General features: G+C 39.2%; 1 protein-coding gene across 6 annotated transcripts in view; it reads left to right on the top strand.

Moving 5' to 3' along the window:
- Positions 1-26906, top strand: part of Fhit (fragile histidine triad diadenosine triphosphatase) — a 1459653-nt gene that overhangs the window by 1254187 nt on the left and 178560 nt on the right. For all 6 annotated transcript variants that reach the window (XM_076931538.1, XM_034498048.2, XM_076931540.1 and 3 more), the window contains one exon: positions 11956-12024. In XM_076931538.1, coding sequence (XP_076787653.1) covers positions 11956-12024 — 69 coding nt within the window. The remainder of the gene's footprint in view (positions 1-11955; positions 12025-26906) is intronic.

Below are 26906 nucleotides of genomic sequence, written 5' to 3'. Positions count from 1 at the left end.
TGTACAGAGCCCATATATCAAGAGAGTGCCATCCCTCTCATGATGTATGATTATAACTCACCATTGGAGCACGGCTGGTGATGTATGGCTTAAAAACACAATTGTTAAGCCACAGAACTCTATAGGGGCTCCACAAATCCTGCAAGGTTTTTTCTTTGCTTATTTTGTTTTATTTTTTAACTGACTTGGTTCATTATCTTTTTTTCTTTAAGTTTCTCAGTTTGACTGGGACAGTTTGAATACATGGAAAACTCTCTATCCCATGTTTTGTAAAAGGCAAACCCAGCTGCCTGAATGTCCTCCATATTCTCAATGAAAGAGCTCTGAGCAGCAGAGCTCAGAAGACATCTGTATGTCTTCATGTACACCTTTGAGTTTTGACAGCTCACTGCTTTGACTCCTCAATTGGTCATGCTAAAGTGGCCTCCAATCTCTGTGAACGACATCATTTCTAGTGACATTTATTTTTCAATGAAGTGGCTCTCGGTGATGTCATGCTGACCCTAGCTACAGTAGCAGAAAATGAGGCATATCCAGTCATATCAAAAGCATAAGCTTTTGAGATAGTGACAGCCCAGGATAGAATATGCTTAGTTCAACTCACTAAAGAATAAGACTTCTGGCTTATAGTAGAAAGAAGTTGTTCATGGTGTCTTAGAGGCACTGTTATGTGATATAGTCATTCCTGTGATGTGTTAAATATTTTCAATTATGACAGCATTAACTTAAACATAACACGTGTTCCTATAGTATGGACAGTAATTTCATGAATTAGTTTGCTGGTATATGGACACTTGATAGATCTGGGAAGATGAAATGAGTTTAAATCACAAAACACTTCTTGTGCTAAGAAGCATAAGTCATACCTGGACCCTGGCATCCATCCTCTGTGGAGCTTTTCCCTTTCTTAGATCTGGGGCAGATGAGATGGGATGACATGAAGACAAATCAAGGACTACAATTGTAGTCTTAGCCCTATAACATTGGCTTGCTTTTGGTCTTCCTAGAAGTACTTTCCTGTTCTATAGAATAAAGAATTGGATTGTGTGACTCCTTAATGTCTTCTAATTTATATTTGTATTTTTAATGTTTTCTTTTTTGTAATAGGTTCTTTATTCAGTTGATATTATATATGGAATCCTTAGACAGAAAGAGCTAACAGTTCCAGCTGAATCTGATGTAGAGGCTATTGTAGATGTTCTGTCTTGGGTAGAAATCCTGTTCCCATGACTGTGTTGCCCCCACCCACTCCATCCCTGCTCTGAAAACCATAGGCCCATGTGAACTGATGAGGCTTTTATCATATTGTCATCTTTCTCACACCCATCGAAAAGAGACTAAACCCCTAAACCTGTAGCCCAGCATTAGATCATAAGACCTGATGTGTTAGATATGAGACATTATTTGCTGAAAATGGGGTCTTGCTGTCTATCTACAACACTTTGATTCCATGTTCTAGGGATATGATATACCCTTGTTGACCCGATTTCTATTGAGATAATGCTTGGGGCAAGACCTCACTCTTTATCCTCAAGGCAAAGGAAACAGACATGTTAGACTATTTATATGTGTCCAAGAATACTCCTCAACCAATATGTAAATAGACTGCTTCTCTCACCCTTGGAATGGGAGCCATGTGGACATGATTTAGACTATGTCCTCAAGTTTTCCCATTGAAAAAAAAAACTGGTCACTCACAAAAGCAATTCACTTGATAATGATTTATTTACTGGTTATTCTTCCTGTCTTTTGTCCCACAACCCCTGACTGATCTGCTTAGTGATCACTCTCCCAGTAGGCCACTTGTATTTCCACTCTTGTTTCTAAGTGTGTTTCAGGTCTACAGAGATAAAGAAAAGTATTTATATTGTTATGTTTCTAAATAAAAGAAATTTTTATCGCTCACTCATGAGAAAAATTGGATATTCTTGATTTTTTTTCCTGAGTGTTTTCTGCCTTCTCTGTATGTTCCATGCTCCAAATGTGTTAGTTTGATGATCAAAAAATTGGAACAACTTTATTAGTAAACATAGTTTGCTATTCCCATTTGAGAGCTTTTGATAATATTTCAAATTTCATTAAAAGCATAATATACATGAAGCCTTACCTGAATCTTACTGTAGAAAATTTGTCTCACTTCTTTACCTAGACTCATGTTGACTCTATAGAAGTGTTGTACTGATTAAAAAAAATATGTAAAGTCTCTAAAACTTCAGGTCATGCATATTTGCTTTTATTGGCTATTTATTTGTGTAGGTGGAGGTGGCTTTTCTCTAACTGGTTCTTGATTGTGTCAATAAAGACAGCAGAAGCTAATTGCTGGGTAAAGGAAAATAAAAAATATGATTTTTGGATTCCAGGAAGAAGAGACAGAGATGAGGTTGGAGGTAGGGGCAGGGGTTCAGATAGGCTTCAGACATTACTGTCCAGAGAAGGACACTATTGGTTTTGTCGAGACAGGGACAGTGGCCCTTCAATTTTCTGCATAAGTCTGTCAGATAGTTGATAATTAGTCAGAAGGCCAGAGACAGATGCTTGTAGATTCTGGAAAATGGAGGATTGACCAGATAGTCAGCTGTCTCTACATTGGCTTAGTTTTGAAAGCTATGTTTAGTGCTTCCTATATTTTCAGGTAACATTTTGTCATTCTTGGATTTCTAATTGGGTTGAAGCCTAGTTTTAGTCTCATAATCAACCTCAAGCTGCTTAACATGGCAACTTTTTAGAGTAGATGACATGGTTTCCAAGTGATGCTCTAGGCAAGAATTTTAAACATAATTCAGGAATAGAATCATAATTATTTCAGTTAGGAAATATGGTAGAGTACTTTATCTAAATTGACAAATCGATGGGCTGGATGTCATTTGTACCTCATACTGTGTAGTTTACTTGTCATAATTTTTTTCAATTTACTTCTGGGAGAAGAGGCTTTTTATTTTTTTATTGAACAAAAAAGGTGAGCTATAGGTAGAGGTGTCATTTCCATAATTGGTTCTTGATTGTGTCAATAAAGGTGATAAAAGCCAATCATTAGGCAAAGGAAAACAGGTAGGATTACTGGGTTCAAGGAGGAAGAGAAAGGTATAAGAGGGGGGAGTTTCAGCCAGGCTTTGAGAGGAGGAGCAGGAATGATGTAAGGCCTAGGGGCAACAAAAACTGCCCTCTGCCACCAGTGGAATTCTGATATAGGATAGCTGATGAATTTAGAGTAATAGATTTTTCACCCAGCTATTGAGTTATCTGGCTAGTTTTAAATATTAAGCCTGGTGTTTTCCACTCATGGCATTAAAGTGAGCTGGAAGAGAAAGAACACAACTGGGGCAGAATTTGTTGGTTTTGGAATGGGAGGATCGGGCAAAGGATGGAGCTCCAGGGTAGAGGTAACCAAAACCAAGCAGGCTGGTGGGAGATTGAGTTCAGAGTTCTGGCTTGGCAAAGCTAGCTGAGATAAAGAGATAACCAAGTAGAGCTTGGGCTGGTGAGAGCACAGCCCTGAGGAAGGAACTAGTGTGATTTTAAAATTACACACAACATATTTGGTTTTGTTTCTTTGGTTTTTGTTTGGTTGTTTGCTTGTTTGGTTGGTTGGTTTTGCTATGACCAAATACTTGAGAGAAACAAGTTAGAGAAAAACATGATTGATCTTGTTTCCAAGATTTTATCCCATGGTAATCTGATTCCTCTGTTTCTGTGCCATAGTAAGGAAGACCTTAATGTAAGAAGGGTATGGAGTTTGCATCTGTGCCCCTGAACTGATCTTGTGCCACAGCTCTCCATACCCAAATCTCATCTACAGAGAACTGGTCTCCCCAGAGTGCTGACACACCTGAGAGCACAGATGAGACCACCACTTCTGCTTAAATTCCTGGCCCAAGAGGGACCTGCCCAGAGCCCTCAGGACAGGAACCAAGGAGCAGCCTAGGACAGGATCCTTCTGGTTTTCATCTGCACTGGAGCTGACCCTGTGCCACAGCTCTCCATAACCAAATTCCTCCCAGAGAGAACTGATCTCCCAGGAGTGCTGACACACAGGCTTTCAGAAGGGACAAGCCAGAATCAGAGACAGCAAGACCAGCTAACACCAGAAATAACCAGATGGCAAGAGGCAAGGGCAAGTGCATAAACAACAGAAACCAAGGCTACTTGGCATCATCAGAACCCAGTTCTCCCATCACAGCAAGCCTTGGATACCCCAACACACTGGAAAAGCAAGACTCTGACTTAAAATCACATCTCATGATGATTATAGAGGACTTTAAGAAGGACATAAATAACTCCTTAAAGAAATACAGGAGAACACAGATAAACAGGTAGAAGCCCTTAAAGAGGAAACACAAAATTTACTTAAAGAATTACAGAAAAACACTACCAAACAGGTGAAGGAGTTGAACAAATCCATCCAGGATCTAAAAATGGAAATAGAAACAATGAAGAAATTGCAAAGTGAGACAACCCTGGAGATAGAAAGCCAAGGAAGAAGATCGGGAGTCATAGACACAAGCATCACCAACAGAATACAAAAGATAGAAGAGAGAATTTCAGGTGCAGAAGATATTATAGAAAACATTGACACAGCAGTCAAAGAAAATGCAAAATGCTCCTAACCTGAAACATCCAGGAAATCCAGGACACAATGAGAAGACCAAAGGATAATAGGTATAGAAGAAAGCAAAGATTCCCAACTTAAAGGGCCAGTAAATACCTTCAACAAAATTATAGAATAAAAACTTCCCTAACCTAAAAAAAAAAAAAAAAGAGATGCACATAAACATACAAGAAGCCTACATAATTCCAAATAGATTGGGCCAGAAAAGAAATTCCTCCTGTCACATAATAGTCATAACACCAAATATACAAAACAAAGAATATTAAAAGCAGTAAGGGGGAAAAGTCAAGTAACATATAAAGGCAGACCTATCAGAATTACACCAGACTTCTAACCAGAGACTATAAAAGCTAGAAGATCCTGGGCAGATGTCATACAGACCCTAAGAGAACACAAATGGGAGTGCAGGCTACTGTACCCAGCAAAACTCTCAATTACCATAGATGGAGAAACCAAGATATTCCATGACAAAACCAAATTTATATAATATCTTTCCACAAATTCAGCCCTACAAAGGATAATAGATGGAAAACTCCAACACAAGGAGTGATATACCCTAGAAAAAGCAAGAAAATAATCTTCTTTCAACAAACCCAAAAGAAGATAGCCACACAAACATAATTTCACCTCCAACAACAAAAATAACAGGAAGCAACAGTGATTATTTCTTAATATCTCTTAATATCAATGGACTCAATTTCCCAATAAAAGACAGAGACTAACAGACTGGAAACATAAACAGGACCCAGCATTTTGTTGCATACAGGAAACACACCTTAGAGTCAAAGACAGACACTAGCTTAGAGTAAAAGGCTGAAAAACAATTTTCCATGCAAATAGGTCCAAGCTGGGGTAAACATTCTAATATTAAATAAAATCGACTTTCAAGCAAAAGTTATGAAAAAAGATAGGAAACTACAGAAGCACCTGAAGAAATGTTCAACATCCTTAGTCATAGGGAAATGCAAATCAAAATGCCCCTGAGATTCCACCTCACACCAAACAGAAAGGCTAAGATCAAAAACTTAGGTGACAGCAGATGCTGGTGAGGATGTGAGAAAGAGGAACACTCCTCCATTGCTGGTGGGATTGCAAGGCGGGCAGAATCAGATATGGGAGAAGATGGAGAAGATATACAGAGTAAAAATTGAACAGAGGTGCATAGCAATGGGGTATATCCCAGATGCCAGGTAATAAGAGCCTTTTAGGACCCCATAGGGATGGCATTAGCTGAAATACCCACAAAGAGGAGGCAAAACCTGTCGAAACTATATCTAGAAGTTGAGGGATGTGGCCACCCACCCATCTCCAAATTTTAACCCATAATTGCTTCTGTCTAAAGGAAATATAGGGACAGAGAGGGGAGCAGAGACTGAAGAAAAGGCCATTCAGAGACTGTCCCACCTGGGTAATCCATCCCACATGCAGACACCAAACCCAGACACTATTGTCAACGCTAAGAAGTGCTTGCTGACAGGAGCCTGATATAGCTGTCTCCTGAGAAGCTCTGCCAGATCCTGACCAAAGCAGATGCAGATGCTCACAACCATCTGACTAAGCACTGGGACCCCAATGAAGAAGTTAGGTGAAGAAGGGAAGAACTGAAGGAGCTGAAGGGAACTTATCTGGCATCAATGAGAGAGAGACCCTTGTTCCTGTGAAGGCTTGATGCCCCAGTGTAGAAGAATGTTAGGGTGGTGAGGCGGGAGTGGGTAGGTGGGTGAGCACCTTTATAGAAGCAGGGTAAGGGTGATGAGATGGGGGTTTGCAGAGAGGAAACTGGGAAAGGAGATAACATTTGAAATATAAATAAATAATATATCCATATTTTAAAAAATAAAACAAAAACATAAAACCAAAAAAAACAAAAAAGAAAAACAAAAAAAGAAGGAAGAGGAGGAAGAAGAAAAGGAGGAGGAGGAGGAGGAGGAGGAGGAGGAGGAGGAGGAGGAGGAGGAGGAGGAGGAGGAGGAAGAGGAAGAGGAGGAGAATATGGAGCTCCAGAACTTTTCACTTCCTAGAAGCCAAGAATTAGCAGCAAAGACTTTCATGGGGCAAGACATGCACATGGGACAAGACAAGGCAGACTCCCAGTGACATATTTTCTCCAAGGATGCCCTACATTGTAATGATTCACCACTTCCTAACAATATCATCAAAACATCACCCCCAGGTGAATTAATCCAATGATGAAGTCGTAGCCCTTATAATTCAATGACTGAAAAATCCCTATTAGCTAAGTCTTTAACACAAGAGCTTTGGGGGCATATGCAAACTGGAACACCAAGTTAGTAGATTACTGTCGTGAGTCATTTGGTGGCTCTATGGTTAGCCTTTTGAGGAAAGGCATGATGTTTTCTAGAGCAGGGTTACAGTTTACATTCCCCACAACCTATACAAAGTTCTCATTTCTCATCTTCCCTGCCAGTGTTTGCAATTGCCTCTCTTATTAAAGTTGCCTGTCCCTAGAGAAGGGAAGTAGTCTCTCATTGTGGTTTGGGATTGAAGTGTTTAGCATCTTTCCCTCATCATTTATGTTTCTCTTTTGGGAAAATATTTACATTTTCTGTCTATTTAAGCTAAAACTATCATCATGTTACTTTTGACTTATAAGAGTTCTTCATGTATTTCAACTACAACTCCCTTTTTAGATCTATGATATGAAAGAACTTTTTCCCATCTATGGCCTGATTTTTCATCTTCTCAATTACATCCTTTGGGTCATAAGGTGAGGATTTTGATATTTAGTGACTTTTGCTATGAAGGTCTCTTTGTGATGACACTGAGCCAAGCCAAATAATCATCTGTCCCCTACAGCATTATTTTTATTATTCTTTAAACCTGAGTTTTTCTTCTATGGCCATTCATAGACTGGTGTTGAGGAGAGGGGTTCACACAAGCTCTCACAACTGGGAATGCAGGTAGCCAATTAAAGCCTGACATATACAGAGGTGGATGCATGGGGTTCCCAATAGAAGAGTTAGAGAGAAGACTGAAGGAGCTGAGGGTTTGTGGCTCCATGGGGAGAGCAACAATACCAACCAACCAGAGCTCCCAGGGTCTAAACCACCAGCCTGGGAGCACATAGGGAGGGACCCATGGCTCCAGCTGTATATGTAGGGGAGACTGGCCTTGTTGGGCAATAGGTGGGAGGGGAGATCCTTGGTCCCATGAAGGCTGGATGCCCCAGTGTGTGTGGTGGCACATCCTCATAGAAGCAGAAGGAGGGGGGGATAGGATGGGGGCTTCTGGTGGAGGGGGGATGGGCAAAGGGGATAACATCTGAAATGTAAATAAAATATCCAATTTTTAAAAAAAGAATGGTAGGCCTTGTATCTCTTTCATGCCTCTTTTTCTGCTATTGTTGTGTTCCCTGCAATTGAATTATGATATACTTAAACAGGAAAAAGGCACATTATTTTGATTGCACTGACCATCCTCAGGTGATGAATGTGTTTGTGCAAAAAACAATGGAAGGAACAGTACAGCAGAAAGAAGAAGCGTAGCAGAAAAGGTGATGCTATTGCAGTTGTCTCTCCACTCCTGCCATCCCTATCAACACCTCTAATGAGATAAAGTTCATACACTTCACACTCTTAAAGTAAGAAACTGCAGTGGTTTTTAATGCATTCAAAAAGTTGTGAGACCGTCACTACTATATGACACTAGAAAAGAAAACATCAATCACCACCAAATAAACCCTGTTTCTCTTGGCAGCCACTCTTCACTTTGCTCCAGGAAACACTGATCTTTCTCTGTGAATTTGCCTAGTCTGGACATTTCACAAATGGGATCGTGTAATAAATGGCCATTCAGATCTGAGTCCTTTCACTTAGCATAATGCCTTCCCTTAGCAACTCCATTCCTTTTTATGCCCAATCATCTTCTGTTGTCTTGTTATTATGACATTCATCAGTTGATAGTCATTTAGAATTGTTTCCACTTTTTGATGATTGCGAATAATATTGCTATAAATATGCATTGCAAGGTTTTGTGCCCACATGGTTTCAGTTCTCATGTGTATATACTGGAAATATAATTTTGGGTCATTTGGTGGCTGGATGTTTAACATTTTGAGGAATTGCCAAGCTGTTTTTCAAACATACAGCTGCATCATTTTGCACTCTGTGCAAAAGTGTTCAAGGCTTCCATGGCTTCACAGTCTCCCCCACACTTGCCCTTGTCTGTCCTTTTGATTAGAGGCATCCTGGTAGATGTGAAGTGGTATCTCTTTGTGGTTTTGATTGGCATTTCACTAATGACTAATGCCACTGAGTATCTAATCATGAGCTTTGCATAGTTGTCTTTCCAGTTTCACTGAAACCTGAAACACTGAAACTAAGCATTCAACAATGGTAAACACTATTGATGATTCCTTCTTTCTTGAAATTATCTATTCTCTGGGCTTCTGGAACTTACCATCTCTTGGTTTATATACATATCATGTTGGTAGGTTGGGCCTTCCTTCTCTTCCTTACAAGAGCTGAGCTGGCTCTGTCATGATTTCTCTGTCCTGGAAGGCTGAGTGGGTTGTCAGAATCCTGAGATTAGGCTGTCACTTAAAAGTTTATGTCACTGTATCATGTACCAGGAAGAGCTGAGATCATGCCCTAAGGGAAAAATCACCTAGACAGTGAGCTGTTTACTGTCTTTGGTGTCATAGCACGTTTCAGATGGTTGCCAATGATCCAGAGTGGCATTTCCTGAGCTGAATGGTAGCTGCATATAGAAATAGCTCTGATGAGTGAACCCAGGGGAGCAAGGTGTAGGACAGGAATCAGAGTCAAGTCCAGATCTGGAGTCACTGGTATGGCCTTAAGTACAGACAGAAAGTAGTGCAAGAAGCCTGGGCAATCTCCAAATATAGGTATCTACATAACACAGTAGGGCAGATCAAACAAAGTGTTCACTTCTGTGTTCAACATGAGTGTATTTCATAGGGGTAGGCCTAAGAACAGGAGGGGTGGTCTTGACCAACATCTCTCAAAGTATGACCCTAGACCAGCATCCCTTGGGAATCTATTAGAAAATAAATTAGGAGACTCCTAATTTTAGCAATACCCAGCTCTTTACTGCAGTTTGAGAAACACTAATCAAAGCAACAAAAACAAAATCTGGCAGAAAAAGATACTTCAACTGTGTGCCAGTTAAGAATCTTGTGAAGTATCATTCTTGTTAATATAAGAACCAGTCATTGGATGTGACCTCTGGTCTTCAGGTTGCATGCTTTGGAACTGTAAAGATACTCCTACTGCTTCTACGTATATTCAGAACACCATGCTAAGTAGCATGACAAGCTTATGACAAAGATGTGCTTAGATGACTTGATACTCTAAGCCTGTAGGAAGGGAATACTGCAGTCCTCTTTATAGAAAATTGCATGGTAACACACCTAGTACACGGGAAGTCCACCTGTATTGGGCATACAGTACTCGAGGTAAAAGTGGTTACTTTTACATTCCTATCCTCTTGCAGTTTGAATACAGTACAGAGCACTGATCTGGAGTTTGTGATGACTAATATGTAAATAAGATGGTAGAGAACAGGTGGATGACATCAAGGAAGAAAGGGGAAAAGGGGGTCTTGATAAGGAAGAAAAGGGGGAAAGGAAGAAAAAGTTACAGCAAGATTTGCAACTGAAGATTTCATGGGATCTCACCGGGTCCTCAGCTGTTTCTGCTCTGCCTTCTCTGATCTGATGTCTCAATCCTTCAGCCACTGAACACAGTGATTTTTTTTTTCTTGAGCTTATGTTGCATGCCTTTTATTTTAAAATTTTATTCCTGGGTAGTTTGTAATTTACCTCTCAATGTTTGTTTGTGTCTGGCTCCATCTCTCTTAGCTCACATAGTTGGAGAACTAAGTATGCCTGTTTCTCAGTTGCTGGGGGGTTTTGGACTGAGCTTCCTCATTGACTGCAGAACTTTTAGGCAGAAAGATGTCACAGTTGGGGGACTATGTACTGAGAGTCTAACACTAAGTTCCTCTTTATTTCACCCACCATGTATAGCTTTGCCTGCTGCCTCTTTTATAATACCTTATTATTCTCCCTTCCCTATATATAAAGCCACAGAGACACTTCCTGTTCTCTTCTCTGGAAGTCCGTGGTTACAGCCCAGACACAGTAATCAATGTTGGGTGAGCATGATTGGCAATGTGCTTTGATTCTCTACTTGTTTTTCATAAGTTTTTCCATTTTCCATTCTCTCTAATTGATAATAGGTGCAGGAATGTAGCTCAAGGGCATGAATAGGGTTTAGGCTTAGAGAGATACAATAGATGCCACTGGTAAAGTAAAACTAAGATAGCAGCTTAGCCTTGAAGAATACATGTTAAATTACATATGCTGTGAGTCCTGATTAATGGTCTCTGCCTAATAGGACAGCAGTGTCTAATACTTGGTACGTTAGGGAGCCTAGACTAGGGAAATGAGGGATTTAAAAGATTAAGTGCAGGTCAGTAAGATGGCTTAGCATGTGAAGGTGCTTGTTGCCAAGACTTACAACCTAAGTTTCATCCCAAGAATGTGAAATGTGGGAGGAGCACATGCTGCCAGTTGTCCTTAGCCCCTCTGATCTACACACACACACACATACAAACACACACACAATTTAATTTTTAATTTTTTCAAAAGATTGTGTTCACAGAATTATTGAATTACTGTGTATGTTGGTAAAGAACAAGAGAATAAGAGAGAGTGATATCATTTTCTGTGATGATTACACCACTTTTTGTAGAGCTGAGGCCTTGTCCTCTCTGGCATTGGTTTCTCCTGTAAAATGGAGAACATTTCAGAAAGGAATTGTGGGAGTACTCAATGAAAAACTATCCAGTACTAATACAATCATTGGTTGTCATAGTCAATAAAAATAAGTGAGAGCCTGTGCATTACAGTTATGTAATTTTTATTCAATGTCCCTGTTCTTGATTGGACCCATTCCTCTTCTTTCTTTCACTAACTCACTGGTGACTTGTGCACTCCTTTGCTGGCCAGGTCTTCTCTCTTGTCAGTTCCAGAGTCACAGCAGCCATCTCTTAAGACATACTGTCATTTCAAAGCACAGGCTAACTACAACCCAGACTGACAGTGATGAATAATTCCACCGTGCCTATAATGGACTCTGGCATTTCCCTCAAACTTCTGTGTGCCACCAAGTTGTTCCCTCTTGTTTTGTGCTTCTTTATTCTCAATAGATTTCAGATGTAGTTTCTGAAGGTGAACATCTTCATCTGAAAAAATAATCCAGCAAGAAGCAGTGGATAGTAATTGGCCTCCAGGAAAGCATCACTGTCAAGTCAAAAGATAGAAGGGGAATTAAACACATTTCTTCCTTTCTTTTATATTTCAGCATGTACATGTCCACATTCTTCCCAGGAAGGCAGGGGACTTCCGCAGGAATGACAACATCTATGATGAGGTGAGTCTGTCCTTTGTGACTTTATTATTTGATCACAAGGCCTGTCAGTGCAATGAAATCAACCCAATTAACCATATGTCACCCCAGACGGGATCTTAAATGGTATTCTACCCAGTAGAGCTTGGAAAGTGGCAGTAGAAGCTAACAAGCCAAGAGTGACCATCAGGGGAATCTAAAATAAATGAATTATAATGATATATTTTACTAATGAAACCCAATATCAAGCCAAGTGGCCTTGTGTTTTCTGCTCTGTCATGTTTACCAGGGCACTTAATATGTGTAAAGACATAATCCTGAATTTTCATAGACAATATAAAGGGTTAACAGTAGAAATCAAGCAGAGTGACATATAATTTTTTGAGACATTGAGTGCTGGGGAAATGACTCAGTGGATAAATTACTCCTATAAGCACGGGAACCTGAGTTTGGCTCCCCTATAAAAAGATGAGAGTGGCAGTACATGCATGTATGTAACCCAAACACTATTAACAAAATGGCTATGAAAGAGATGGGCAGATCTCTGGAGCTTATTAACCAGCTACTGTAACTAAATCAGTGAGCTCCAAGGCCAAGGAGACCCCATCTGAAGAAAAAAAGATGGAAAAGTTATGGAGAAAGATACACAGTGCCAGCTTCCAGCATATGTACATACATATGCAAGTATACTAACATTTACACACATATACACTATACACTTGCAAAAACATGCTGCCTTTGCACTTAGCACACCTGTAGACTCAACTTGTCTCTCCAAAGAGCATATATTTAAAGTGGAATTTTGAGTTACCATGAACAGATACTGCATTGATTTAAATGATATATGTGTGACTTGAGGCTCCTGAATATTTTAGAGGTTGTATGATTTTTGGATCTTTCTGTACAAAAATACCAATATCAAACCAATAATACATGAACCACCAAGGGCTGTGGAATCTTCTCTAGGGTCTTGTCCACAGGAGGATGGTCTAGTGTCTGCTTGTGCTGTGTGGAACACAGCCTATTGTACAATAAGTTAGAAGAAAATATAAAGTGATGTCTGTTTTCATACTAGTTATAGCCAAAGAACACTAAATATATTCTACACTTATGAGAGCTGGGTCAGATGGTGCCAGTGCTTGTTTTAAAAGCACTTTGGTTGTAAAAAGAAAAGATGTGTGGATCAATTAACAATGTCTGCCTTGGGTGTCAAATAGGACAAGCAGATTTTAATCGTGTATTTGATACTCTACTTCCAACCTTTTAGAAACAATTTCCATTTTTGTCTCTAATTTTGGTTATGTATCATGTATTTCTGCCAACTATATGGAGATCTTTACCTCATCCCCAGGGGCCATATGGACTATACATCTCTGTCTCCATTGATAATGGTTTTTCCTAATAAATTGGGCATTAAAATGGCTATCTAGACACTAAAAATAAAAGACAGGAGGTTGGTATTTAATAAAGAAATTCTTCCATGACTCTCCTGGGACTTGGTGGATCTTTTGCTGTCCTTTCCAACACTTGCAGTGGAATTGTATGGAGTAGACACCCTCTAGCCACTAGTTTTGAGTAATGCTTTGTGACCTAATGGCTTAAACCCTTATTTCTTAGGGATATCTTTGATATATTATGCTTGGAAAGATGATAAAGGCACAAAAAAAACAATTATTACATGTATCAAAAACCTCCTAGATGATTCTGATGCAGATCTAGTGTAGGAGTAGGTGCGTCTACAACCCCGGTTTCCGAAAACCTCTAAACACACTAATGTGAGCTCAGTTTTAGCAGATGTAGGATACAGGTTGGAGATTGGTAATGACTTAGTCTATGTGGGAAGAAAATTGGAGTTACAGGATCATTGTATACAGACCTATATTAAAAACACAAATACAAAGCTTATTAACGTAAACCAAGGTTAATAAAATGTTGCCAAGTACAAGTTATTTTAATGAATAAATTACTGCATGATTTATATACAAGTGAATGCTGCTGGAGTAGTATTTAAAGGGCTTGAAAACACTGCTTTCTTAGGCTGATCAGTCACCTTGAATCTTGTTTATGCTCCAAATGTGCTATTGACAGAAGCTGTGTGGATACATTTCAGCTCTATACAAGACACAATGGCTGACATTGCACAGCACATGGTCTTTCTCTCCTCTAATACTCTTTTGCCCTTCCTGCATGCTCTCGTGGCATCTCTAGACTCACAAATAAAACAATATGCATTGCTATGTTCCAAGTATCTCCACTGTATGAAAAAGTAATTTTCATAAAAATAATTTTTTTTACTCAAAAGTAGCTTATAATATACCCTATAGAGACAGTTGTACAAGACTAGAAATGGATTGAGTAACAGAATCAAGTTTAATGTAACCTACTGAGGAGGTGACAGTCAATAATGTCACTTGGCTTCCGTGTCTTAATGTTCTTATCTTTAAAATGGATAGTGTGTACCCCTTCAAAAGCTGGATACATGTATTGTGTGACATACAGCTCCTAAAAGCAGATTTGGGGGTTGGTATGTACTTGTTGTTGTTAATTTTGCCTTTGAACATATACAAAGGGTAAGTAATGGGAACCCCGCTTTCAAGCCAGGTTGTTGGTTGTCCTCATTTAGTATCGGTTTCCAGAGGGAATAAAACACTGTGTTTCCAATTTTCTCTCTGCCTTTAGCCACTCAGACTCAGTTTAATCTTCCTCTTTGTTTGAGAAGCTTCTCTCCTTTAAGTACATAATAAAGTAATGTTTAGCAAGAGGCATGGGGAGCATGAAGCATTGGGCAGGCATTATTGGTACACGATGTAATGTACATTAGACTGAGTGATCTTAATCAGAAATGATAGGGTGGTGAGGGATGGCATTCTTTATACTGATGAAATCACTCACTGTGGATTATACAGCTCCCCATGACACAACAAACAGGCTGCCTTGAAGGCAGATGGGTGAGAAATAGAAACAATAAAAGACCAAGGGAAGTGGATGCATTTGCACTCCTCCTACTGCAGTCTTAAAAAGGGTGACCTAAAAAAGTCCTAGGTTAACATGGATCATAAAGTAATATGCTTTGTGAGCACAATTTTAAGACAGAGAGTGATGACTAGAGAAGATTCACAGAAGGGGTGCAAGATGGCAAGGTGTAGAAACAGGTTGAAGATTGAGAGGAAGATGTGTAAAGGAAGACACAGTCACTGTTTCTAAATATCTAAAATTCTGGGGAAAGGGTTAAGGTGCACTAAACATGTTCTATCTGGAAGTAATATGTTTTGTATAATCTCTAAGTAAAAGATATAGTATAATCAGGCTGCTAGGAGACAGGTGTCAACATCAATTTTTCCCATTCCCAGCTTCATCCTGCCTTTTCTAGCTCAGCATCGCATATTGGTAATCTGTGAGCTTGTTGCTTCCTCATGTGTGTTTTGTCATTCCCTGCAAAGTACTTTTTAATGATGTGCTTCATTTTTGTCTGAAAAGCACTTTTTAATGAGATGGAAGGCTGCTAAGCATGTCACTCATGCTGTAGGTTAGTAGAGCTCACACAATTCTGTTGTTACATACACTGACATCTCTCACAGCGGCTGTGTCTACATGTCTTTTCAGGGTTTCCTCACACTGAGCATTAAAGTCTTTCCTACAAATTCAGAATAAGAGAGGTCAACATGAACAGTGCTGGTTCCAAAGCCGTTTAAGTTTGAACTTCTGTCCCAATCCATCTCTTTTTTCTATCATTCAAATGTTACTGCTCTCAGGAATATCTGTCTGTCTCAGCACTTCGTGCCAACCATCTGTAATATCTGTTTCACTTTCCTATTGGTTTGCTTATTTACAGTATAGTGGCCCAAAAAGAGTTCTTCAGCTTCAGTGTTCTGAAGTTCTTCAGCTTCAGGTGGAAGGCCACTTCTATGCCAGCAATAAATTTCCTTCACATGTAGCTTGCTTTTGCCAAACTAGCATTGGTTCCCCTACGTCAGAGTAAAAATTGTTTGCTGCCTGCAATATCTGATTCAAATTCAAATCTTAGGTCAAGCTCACTTCCTAAAAGAGCCCTTCTTACTTCTCTTTTTATATATAGCTAAAATAACCAGCCTTCTGTCCTTGCTCAAGTAGCTCGTCCGTATTAGGATGCCTGTTACATCCTTAACAACTCACTCAAGATAATTATTAGTTTATATTCAACACTGGCATACCCCAAGTGCATTGTAAAGCCTTGGGAGCAGGGACCTAGTCTGGTATAGGGTGGTTCCACAGTGAATATCTGTTAACTAGTTGCACATATGATAAGTCAAGAGTCACACTTCAAGAACTCAAAACTCCCTACAAGCTGAAACATAATTGGGGCTTGAATCATTAACTCCTGGCTTCATTGAATGTGAGCAGAACATGGTACTATCAGCTATCTAAGGTTAATTTAATGGGGCATTGATGGAACAGAATCCTTTGGTCAGAAATCAGTGTCCTGCAGAAGGGCTGAAAAGTGCAGTCCACCAGAAAGGTTTAGAGAAGCAATTATAAGCCTTTTCTGGTTGCTAAGCAAGTCTGGTAGACTTGCATTGAGGATGATAACTCTCCCCTTTGAAACCTAGATCTGTCTGCCTGGATCAGATATAGATGTGGGGTTTGCTGAAAGCAAGCTAGGGAGCCACTCTGCCCCTCATTCTAACTTTATTATCATCTTGGGGTATATCTTCACTTGTTCTCCCTCAAGCTGCATGCCTTGGAATTGCCCTTATGTATTTTACTTACCCTTCCACTTACCACATTTCAGAGCATGAAATGAGTGGAAACTGAGTGGAAACTCCACCCTTTCTAAAGCATATAGGCCTCCCCCCACTTTCACTGCTTACCATACAGAAGAACTTGCATAAATTATATAAGGCCTTCTCTGAACTCTCTAGGACCTCTATTATCTTGACAAGTTGATGAAGATTATGATAATGACACAAATGGTTCCTTGGATCAAAGAGCATGCATCACTAATGCGCAGAAGGAGTGCCCATTGCTTAATGCCATGGTATATCATTGAATTAGCTCAGTTAAGACTTGTCCTAACTGTGTTTCAAATAAGCAAAACTCATAACTTAATTGGTCAATTCATCAGATGTTTATGAGTGACATTGAATGGTTATGACCTTGTGCTATGCATAAAATCCATTCCTTGGGGTTTTTTTGTTTTGTTTTGTTTTGTTTTGTTTTGTTATTAAGGAGTGCTTAATATTAAAGCAAAGGGGAATTGCAATCAGCAATTGGAAAAATACAACCATGAACTTTATAGACAGAGCAACCATGGGTTCAAGCATGTCTTGGAAAATAATTGCTTGGCTTAACACAATGCATGAACAAAATCAATTTACACAAATTCAGGTCATTTGGCCCTGAGGGCTTAAGAAACACATTATATTGCTGATATTTATTGTTGAACTTGGATCTCTTTCACACATCATTTGATGATGTACTCAAAGCCCGTGGATCCCTAGTTGATTTTGCAAAAAGGAAGGACTATTTCAGTGAGACAGTTAATTAGCTGCCCTCCCTCTGGCTTCACTGATATCTTCCTAGTGATTACTAAGCTTCTGGGTTCATGAGAACCTTAGAATGCAAACTTTAATACTTCCTGATCAGATTAAAATGGCAACTCTATGTGTTTTGTTGTTGTTGTTGTTGTTGCACTCTTTGGGTCATTTAAGCAAAAGAATCTGGATAGAATAAGAGCATAGTCATTCTTAATTAAATGATATGCCTGTATATGCTTTCTATACACTTCTTTGAATGTTCTTTGACTACCTAATTTAAGAGGCCTGAACTATTGTTTCCATGTCACATTATTATCCTACTAAATCTTTATAATCCTTTGCAGAAGAAGGTAAAATTAGAAAAAAAAGTGATTTATCAGGTTAAAAATTATTTCTGCTCCATGTTCTTCATAAAAATGAATATTAAAGAATATCAGGTTGGTTTCATGTTTACTAGTGCTTACTAAGCATAGTAGAAAGGGAAAATAGGATGATGATGATGATGATGATGATGATGATGATAAGGATGACAACAGTGATGGGTTGGGAACTGTCTTAGGGTTTTCACTGCTGTGAAAAGACACCATGACAAAGGTATCTCTTCTAAGGGACAACATCTGACTGGGGCTGGCTTACAGGTTCAGAGGTTCAGTCCATTATCATCAAGGTGGGAACATGGCAGCATCTAGGCAGGCATGGTGATAGAGGAGCTGAAAGTTCTACATCTTGTTCTGAAGCCAAACAGGAGAGTGCTGGCTTCCAGGCATCAAGCAGGAACGTCTCTCATAGCCCACCCCCACAGTCACCCACTTCCTACAACAAGGCCATACCTCCTAATAGTGCCATTCCCTGAATCAAGCATATCCAAACCACCACAAGGACTGGCAAACACAATCATGAATTCACTACAACAAAGAGTCAGATCAACAAAAGAAAACAGAGTACACAACTGGTGAGGCTCTCCATCTGAGTCCTGTAGCAAAAGACACAAACTTTTATGTAGTCTTTGTTTTCCTCATTAGAATTGACTTTAAGAGATGTCACATAAGGTCATTTTATTTTTCTCAAAATCTCTCTGCCAAGTCACTTGAATATCTTCAGTTGCTTGTTAGTCATGCATTAACAAGAGTATTGTGAATCACATGGCACTTGAAGTATGACACTTATGGCAAAAGCACTTCTTTAAAGCTCCCTCATCATTTCCTGAATAAAACTTTGTTGTGCAGAGTCCCCTGTGATCTTCATAGTAAAATCAGACTCTTGATGTACCCTACAAGACAGCTAGAAGGTCCCTGGTAGTGAAGATGTAAAATGCCTGCTCTGAGACATTCTTGTTGCTGGTATTCCTCTGTCTTCTATCATGCTTCTCACAGGACAATCCTTAGTCTCACTGTGATGGCTATAGTCAAGCACCCATGAGGTGTGGTACCTAAAGAATGGCTAAGTGCGTACTTAGGAAATTTAAAAAAATTAAAAAAAAAAAAAAAAAAAACCTCATTTGGCTTATATTCAATGTTCTTTACATAACTACTGATGAATTATCACTTAAGATTAAATATTTTGACAGTTTGAATATCTATGATGCAATAAGACAAATTACCAAGCAAAAGTTCTTCTGCATCCATAATATTTAGATGATTGAGAATGTAGGCCTCAGGGGAGAGAAAAAGTTACTACAGTAATAATTTATGAGCCCAAACAGGTAAATAATGCAGAGGAAAGAGAGACATTAATTAATCATTACTATATTTTTATTGGTGGAGATTATTATGGCCTCAAAGAGAAAAGATCCCAAATATTTGACCTACTCTCTTGAAATAAAACATAAAAATGAGCAAGAATTATGGGGAGGGGAGAAAACAAATTTAATTATATTTTAAAGAATTTATAAATGATTTTGCTTTTTGGCTATCAGTTGACAATCTTTGGATGGGATATTCATATACTTCAAATAAGCTTTATAATAAGTCCCACTTCCTCTATTATTGAAACGGGATATATTGTTGGAATTCATGTGTGACACGCCAGCACAGGGGCATCACAGTGCTGTCAAAGTTTTGCTTTGTTACCACAAGGTGGTATCCACCATGGATGTCTCTAGTCCCTAATCAGTGCTCAAGAGGAGACATCTAAGTATATCTATAGATATTTTAGATTAAGAAGGACTAAAAAAGGAGCATGTGAACTTAAATTTAATAATCATGTTTTTAACTAAAAACAACCAAAAGACTATCATTTCAGACTATGGACACCATAAAATATTACTAATACAGTATTTATAGTCTCTTGTGGCATAGGTCTTTGAAACCCAGTATGTATTACACATTTCCAATGCATCTCACTTCACGCACAGGTGGTTGTAGGACTGTGAAAGGTAGCTTGGTTCTGGTTGAGCCAAGGCTTGAAACCTCGGAGACCCTGTAGGTATGATAGGCGTTTCGCGTGTTCCTGGGCACCAGGCCCCTGTCACTAACTGCAGCCCTCCATAGATTTGTGGCTATCTGTCATGTAAGGGCAATGCCCCCAAGCCCCTCCACATGTAGAGGATGTGACCTATGGTCGTGTAGGCTCAAGACAGATCTGCATTTTAATGAGGTACCTAAAGGCCTGAAGGGCTTAGCCAACCAGCTTTCCTTCCCAGGCATTCCCCCCTGAAAAAAGGTATTTAATCTCGGGCCCACTCTGAGAAATGAGGTATAGCTTTACTCATCCACTTTCCACCATGACAACAAATGTCTTAACATCATGGACTAACCCTTTTCATCTGGATCCTCCATGGGGAGCCATGGAGAAGGCCTTCACCTATAGAGCCATCTATGATCTCCCATAGAAGCCCTCTCTATGCATCCATCCACGGCTGCCACCAAGCCCCAGCTCAAGACTGCCACTCAACAAGCCAAGGACTCTCCCCATGGAAGCAGCCAGAGCTCCCACCTTCTCTGCCCTGGCCCCAGGTCAGATCCAGTCCACCCGCCCTACTCCATTTTCAGCTCTTTCAGGGCATCCAGCAGAGCCCTGGCTGTCCGAGAGCCTGAGAACCAGATGGCCCGGTTTCGTCATAGGCCTGGGGACCCCCGAGTCAGCTCTGGATGTCCTGTGCCCCAGACTGTGCTTCCCTATACCCGGAGCAGTATTCCAGGGGTTTCCACCCTCCCAGCAACAGCATGGGATAAGTGCAGCAGTTGACTTCCTGGGTCCTGCCTCCTCAGCGGCTGTGCCCTGTGGTGGGTCCAACTCTGGACCTCATAACACTGCAGGTAGTGGGTGAGTACCAAATTAAATAGGACAATTCTAGAGTTTTTAAATCCGGGGAGGAGCAGGAGGAGGAAGAGGAGGAAGAGTTGGAGGAGGAGGAAGATTAACTTAAATTTGTTTTATTTTTATCCTGTCTTCCTAAATCTGGAAGACAGTGGTATGTTTTTCATGATGTCAAAGTATAAAGGTCATCTACTGATTGAGATAGGGGCTATTGTCTCCTAGCAAAGATCTTGTTGGAATTTTAAAAATGAAATGGCTAGTCAAATTGCTACATGGAAGGTACATTTATTTTCTGTCTGTTTGTTATCAGTACTTCCAGGGATGCTCATGAGATGATCCAAGGACTTTGGGGAAGGAGGGACACTGCTGAGTCATTGTTTATGCTGGCTATTGCCTTTGAAAGAAGAGGCCTCCTTGGCTGAAATTTCACATTCACTTTTGAAAGGAGATGCAATGTTCTTCTGTGGTAGCATCATGTAAGATCAAGTGTGCTAAACTGTATACATTGGATTACCATAGGGATTCATTCCATATCTTTTAATATTGAATTTACTATGTAAACATCAGCATATTTTATGAGATTTACTTGACAAGGAGAAAGGACAAGAAGCCAGTGGCATTAAGCTTCTGGATTAAGTTACCAGTCATAAACAAATCTAGCTCGATCGTAGATTTTGTCCCCAAGAGAACTGATGAAGAATAATTAGAGAGTAGAATTATCAGTGGATGAGCCACAGTGAGCTGGGGTCTATGTCAGGGGCTTCACATACATAACCCTGCCTTTACAAACATCAGGGGAAATGCTGAACCTCATAGGAAGAAGCATCTTCCTTAGATCCTTAATGGCAAAGCTTGTTTACACCAAAATGTGTTGAGTACAACCTTCTCTCTTTGTTCCATCCTTTGCTTTGGTCTTTATTTTTCTGGAAAGTCAAAGATAGCAGCCTAAGTGTTTTTCTTGGCTATGATTTCTGGACACAAACACACACACACACACAAACAAACAAACATCCTTAGATATCTTCTTGTATACCCTACAAGTCTTGCATATACCTCTGCTAATTAAGTCTGTAAACACATTGAAGAAAATGGCATTTTACAAAGTTAACAGTTTGAGGTTTTTGTTGTTGTTGTTGTTGTTTCTGCTTGTAGAATATAGCCCATGAGTTTGCCAGCTAAGGAACTTCATTATAACTCCTTTTTACATAAACACAAGGAAATCATCAGCACACACTAGTCCAGCTTCTACAGTTCCCAGGGTCATTCTTTTGAAGCTGATTTTGTGCACCAAACTCTTAAATAGTTTTGCATGCCTTATAGTATATTCATGTCATGATAACACACTAAAATATTTAAAAGGAAATCACTGCCTTATTTTTTCTCAAAAAGAAACAGCCCTTGCTTACAACTCTCAATGGGCCATAAATATCTTCTAGGCCAGCTGCTCCAGTACCCGTTGAAAATCCGTCTTACATTAGTAGTAACTAAGAAACTCATAGAATATTCCCTTTGCACTGAAACGCAGCCTTGTTCTAGTGCATATACTTTTCTTTTGGAAAAAAAAAAAAATGGTGTTTCTTCTTAGACCAGTCTCATCATTATTAGAAGGGCATTGTATGCTTGTACACTGAGAACTTTCTGCTTTTTTTCTCTGGAGATCTTAGCCAACCCTTTGTGTTAAGACTAAGGTTCTGTTGATTTTTTTTTCACAAGCAGATAAAAGCAAACAAACTTGTTGCTTAATTCATGCCACATAGCATAGCCACATACTAGGTGTGTCTATCATGTGAATAGTTTTCCTGGAATGTTTTGTTTTTTATTTGGGTCTCATCTCAAAACTAGAAGTTTCAGAAATTTGGTAGGTTCTGTAGCTCCCAATCTGGGATAAGGCTGACTTAGCCTTGAGAAAGCAGAGAGACAGGATTGTCCTCACAAGGTTATGCTCTCAAATGGAGAAGAAAGAGCTAATATTATTTCATATTAGCAATCTGATAAGTTAATACATCCAAGAGGGCATTTACCTGTGTTTCTTCTCCTCCGGTACACTTCATAATGTCTTTTTAGGATAACAGAGAATAAGAAAACATGAGCTTCACGTTTGGGCTTCCTGTTTCTAGCCTGGCTTCTCCTTGCTGCTTAGCTTACAAACACCAGAAACATCTTCCTTACCTCCTCCTCACTACTTCTGACATGCAAAGACAAAAACCCCTCAAATATCTCATAGGACAGATTCCCCCAGGATGGTAGTTATTCTAAATCTTATTTCCCCAGTCCTTGGATGTGCAGCCTCAGTTTCCCCTTCCTTAGTCAGCAGCAAGGCCCCAGAATTCTCAGCATTGCCTTCCTTTATGCCAAAATGTCTTTTTTGTACCTCAGTTGTGCACAAAACATTTCACATTCTTAAATGTCAAAAGATGATAATTTATTTTTCAAGCTAACAAGGTGTTCTAGAAGGGAATGGAATTTTAAAGCTGGAATATCAAATCTTAATTTAGATATCAGTGGGACTAATAACTCCCAAACCAACTCCAGTGGGAAGCTCTGTACCCCAAGTGCATATCTGGCATCTACCTCAAAAGTAATTTGGTAAATGCCCCATCCCACTCCAAGAACCCGCCAATGCTCTCAGTGACAAACCATCCACATGTGCTTTCATATTTGGAACTGTGTCTACACCTTGCCAAAACAGTAATAGAAATTTCTCTGTCACACTCTAAGTTCAAAAATGATCTTATCTATGTCATAGTCTCTATATTACCCCAAAGTGACTATTGACTTTGAATATGAGAAGCGTGCACCAAGCAAAGAAATTCTTTAGAAAGTAGAAAAGTCCAATAATAATGATGCTGATGGTGATACTTATGATAATGATGAGAAATAGAAACACTAACAAAATGAGAAGGAAAGCCAAACAAGCAAAGTCAAAAATAGATTTACCACTAAAAAATCTAAAGAATATGTAGACAGGTCAGCACCTTGAATATTAGCACATAAACTTCTTACCTCCAACAATCAGATAAAATTTGATAAGTCACCTTGTTTCTTCAAATTTGCTGTAGCAGCAAATAAAATCAATGAGTAGCCATCAAACTGTAGGACCTCACCTAGCATCTTGGACCAGTTCCACTTACATTCGATGCTGAGTTAGTGCTATAGAGTAGGACTCTTCAGTAGGCCATGGGTTACCTTTAGACACAAGAGAGGTAGCAAGGACATGGCACAGCTGTTACTACTCTGAACTCTTAGCCTGATGTGCACAAGGAAGGAATGAGTGATAATGACTATGCTATATTGAAAAGTAGAAACCACTAAGATACCCAATATAGTGCACTGTGATAAAGGTTTCTAGAGTCTAGTGAAGGAAATGGCTGCTTGGTAATGGGGTATCTGAAAGTCCTCCCACAGAGACTAAAAATCCTGGCTTTGTGTCTGATGAGATTATGGGTCATTCATTTTGTCTCCAGCTCAGTTTTCTTATGTTCCAGCTGGGATGGATTTATCGTGGTCACCTCAAAGCCTGCTTTCAGCTCTGGTTCCTTGTGATGCTATGACACTAAATAGTTCAATCGGAAAAGAACCACTTGCCCCAAGGACTTCTTCTCTTTGATTTCCACGAGGAGGCCACATTAGCATAGCAGAAAGGATATTTACATTGCAGTTGACTTTTAAAATTCACTGAGAGTGGAAGATAAAAGGAAAACACACCAGATGGAGTGTGAGCGCCCTACTATTTCAAAACACAGCCATTTCCACTAAATTAGTTGGCACAAACTTAAAGTTAAATATCATCCTGATTGCTATTTACAGTTGTCAACATGACAACTATAGTTTGTTTCCTAAGGAGTGAAGATAGTGAAGATCATGCTAAGACTGATTAGAATATTTTTGGAATTGTATTTTTTTGATGGAAACACTAAGAGAATAATCAATTGGATATGAAAATATCAGGGAAATCATGAAGGCAAGTGAGACATAACTCAGTACCTGAATTTCTAGGAAGACACCCAGCAAAGACAATTTGACCACATCCGTCAAATAAACGTCAGTGATTTCAGTTTTGACCTGGTCCTACATGCTGTGATTCTTGATGCATTTTTAGTTACTGACTTCTTTGAAAATCCTTTACCAAACTAGTTATGTGTTTTTAAAACATACTTAACAAAGGTAGGTTAAATTTTGCACTTTCTTTCAGAATTGTTTAAGTCCTACTTGCAGAAGCCCCAACACAGTAGAGAAAAGAATGAGCTGGAAGCCCATTACTGTGCTGGTTTTAAAGGGAAATATCTTCATTTTAAACAATTGAATGTTTGCTCCCCAGTTGTTGGTGCTGTTTAGGGAGCCTTAGGAATTGTGTGTGGTCTTATTAGAGAAGGTTTGTCACTGGAGGCATGCTTTGAGTTTAAAGACTCTTGCCATTTCAAGATCAGACCCTCAGCTTCATGCTTGACATACAAGTTGGGAGCTCTCCACTGCTGCTTTAGGCCTGTGCCAGCTACCTGCCTCCTTATCATGCCCTCAATTCCAGTGGAACCATAAACCCTTTCTTTAATTTGACTTAATCTGGTGTTGTATCAATAGAAAAGCAACTAATACAAATTACTAAGACCAGCTTTGTTCAAAAGGTTTATATATGTTCATATGCACCTAAAATCAAGGAATGCCATTCATGGCCTTTGGTTTCAGCATCTCCTTCTAAGCTCCATCTCTCTGAATTCAAAAGCATTGTGCTAATTTATTCTCAGAGTAAATGTCACACATGCACTGTCAGGATACCCAGTGAGGAAGGGAGACTTCTGCAAAGGAAATCCCTCAAAGACTTTGAATGGCACTGTTCTTCAGAGATCCAGCAATTAATTAAACACAGCTGATGCCTAGATCTCTTACCTTTTAACGAAAGGTCCACTTCTAGAGTTACACAGTAGCTTACAGAAAACTTGCCACTGGGATAAATGATTATTTGTGCCTTTCAGGTTTATGTGCATGTGATGTGTGTGTGAGTGTGTGTGTGTGTGTGTGTGTGTGTGTGTAATGGGGGTAAAGGGGTGGCAGAAAGACATAAAGACAGGTAGAGAAAAAAAAACAATGTGTTTCATTTCTAGTGTTTGATTATTATATAATATCCAAGTATTTAAAATAATTGTCTTTAATCTTATAAATCTTTTGAGTTGCTAGATAATCTCTTAAGTGGTGAGAATTTGTCCTTATAGTATTTCTATTAGTAAAGGGAGTTAGCCTATTGCATTTTCTATCCTCTAATGTGCTTTCCATATTAATTAAGTGAAAAGGGACTCAAACTGTGCCTTTGTAATATCTACCAGATAATTTGAAAAAGAAAAATTTAAAAACTCATAGATACAGCTGAACCTAGAATTACAAAAAAAGTTTTTATAAATTTAAACCTGTTGATATTCATATTTAATTAAAGTTGAAACTGCATAGAACACACATATAAAAGATATGTCAGGCATTGGTTAGTTTAACCCAGACATAGAAATTATGTGATCAGGTATTCAAAAATATTGTTTCTAATAATGCCCCTATTCCGAATTATACAAAATTGGAATTCTTGAATTTTATCACTGGCTTTCTAAATTATCAAGGGTCCTAGTTTTACTTCTGTTACTGTGATAAAATGCTCTGACACTTATTCCATCATTTTGGGAAAGTCTGGGCAGGAACTCAAGCAGCTAGTCACACACACAGTCAACAACAAAAGAAAAATGACACATCCTTGCTTATCTGCTTGCTCTCACCTAATTTTTCCCCCTATTCTATAGTTCAGAATTCCCCTTAAAAGTGAATGATGCTGCCCACAGTGGGCAGTCCTTGCCTTATCAATTAATAATAAAGATAATGCCTCATAGACATATCCACAGGCTGACCTGATCTAGACAATTCCTTAATTTGGGCTCTCTTTGCTGGTAATTATAGGTTATAGTAAGTTGAAAGTTAAAATTTAGGTAGCACACCAGATTATATTAGCTTTTCTTGCCAGACTACGTGTAATTCCTATTTTTACCTGGTCAAAAATTCTTATATGTAGCTATCTGGGATTTTTTACAAGGTTCCAAAATACTGTCCTCAGTCTGTTCTTCTCAGTTTTGTTTGTTTGTTTTTGTATTGTTGTTGTTTTGT

The sequence above is a fragment of the Arvicanthis niloticus genome, chromosome 3 (assembly GCF_011762505.2).
Source record: "Arvicanthis niloticus isolate mArvNil1 chromosome 3, mArvNil1.pat.X, whole genome shotgun sequence".
In the NCBI taxonomy this organism is placed as follows: Eukaryota; Metazoa; Chordata; class Mammalia; order Rodentia; family Muridae; genus Arvicanthis; species Arvicanthis niloticus.
The sequence above is the reverse complement of the archived record's forward strand: the minus strand, read 5'-3'. Positions and strand labels throughout refer to the sequence as shown.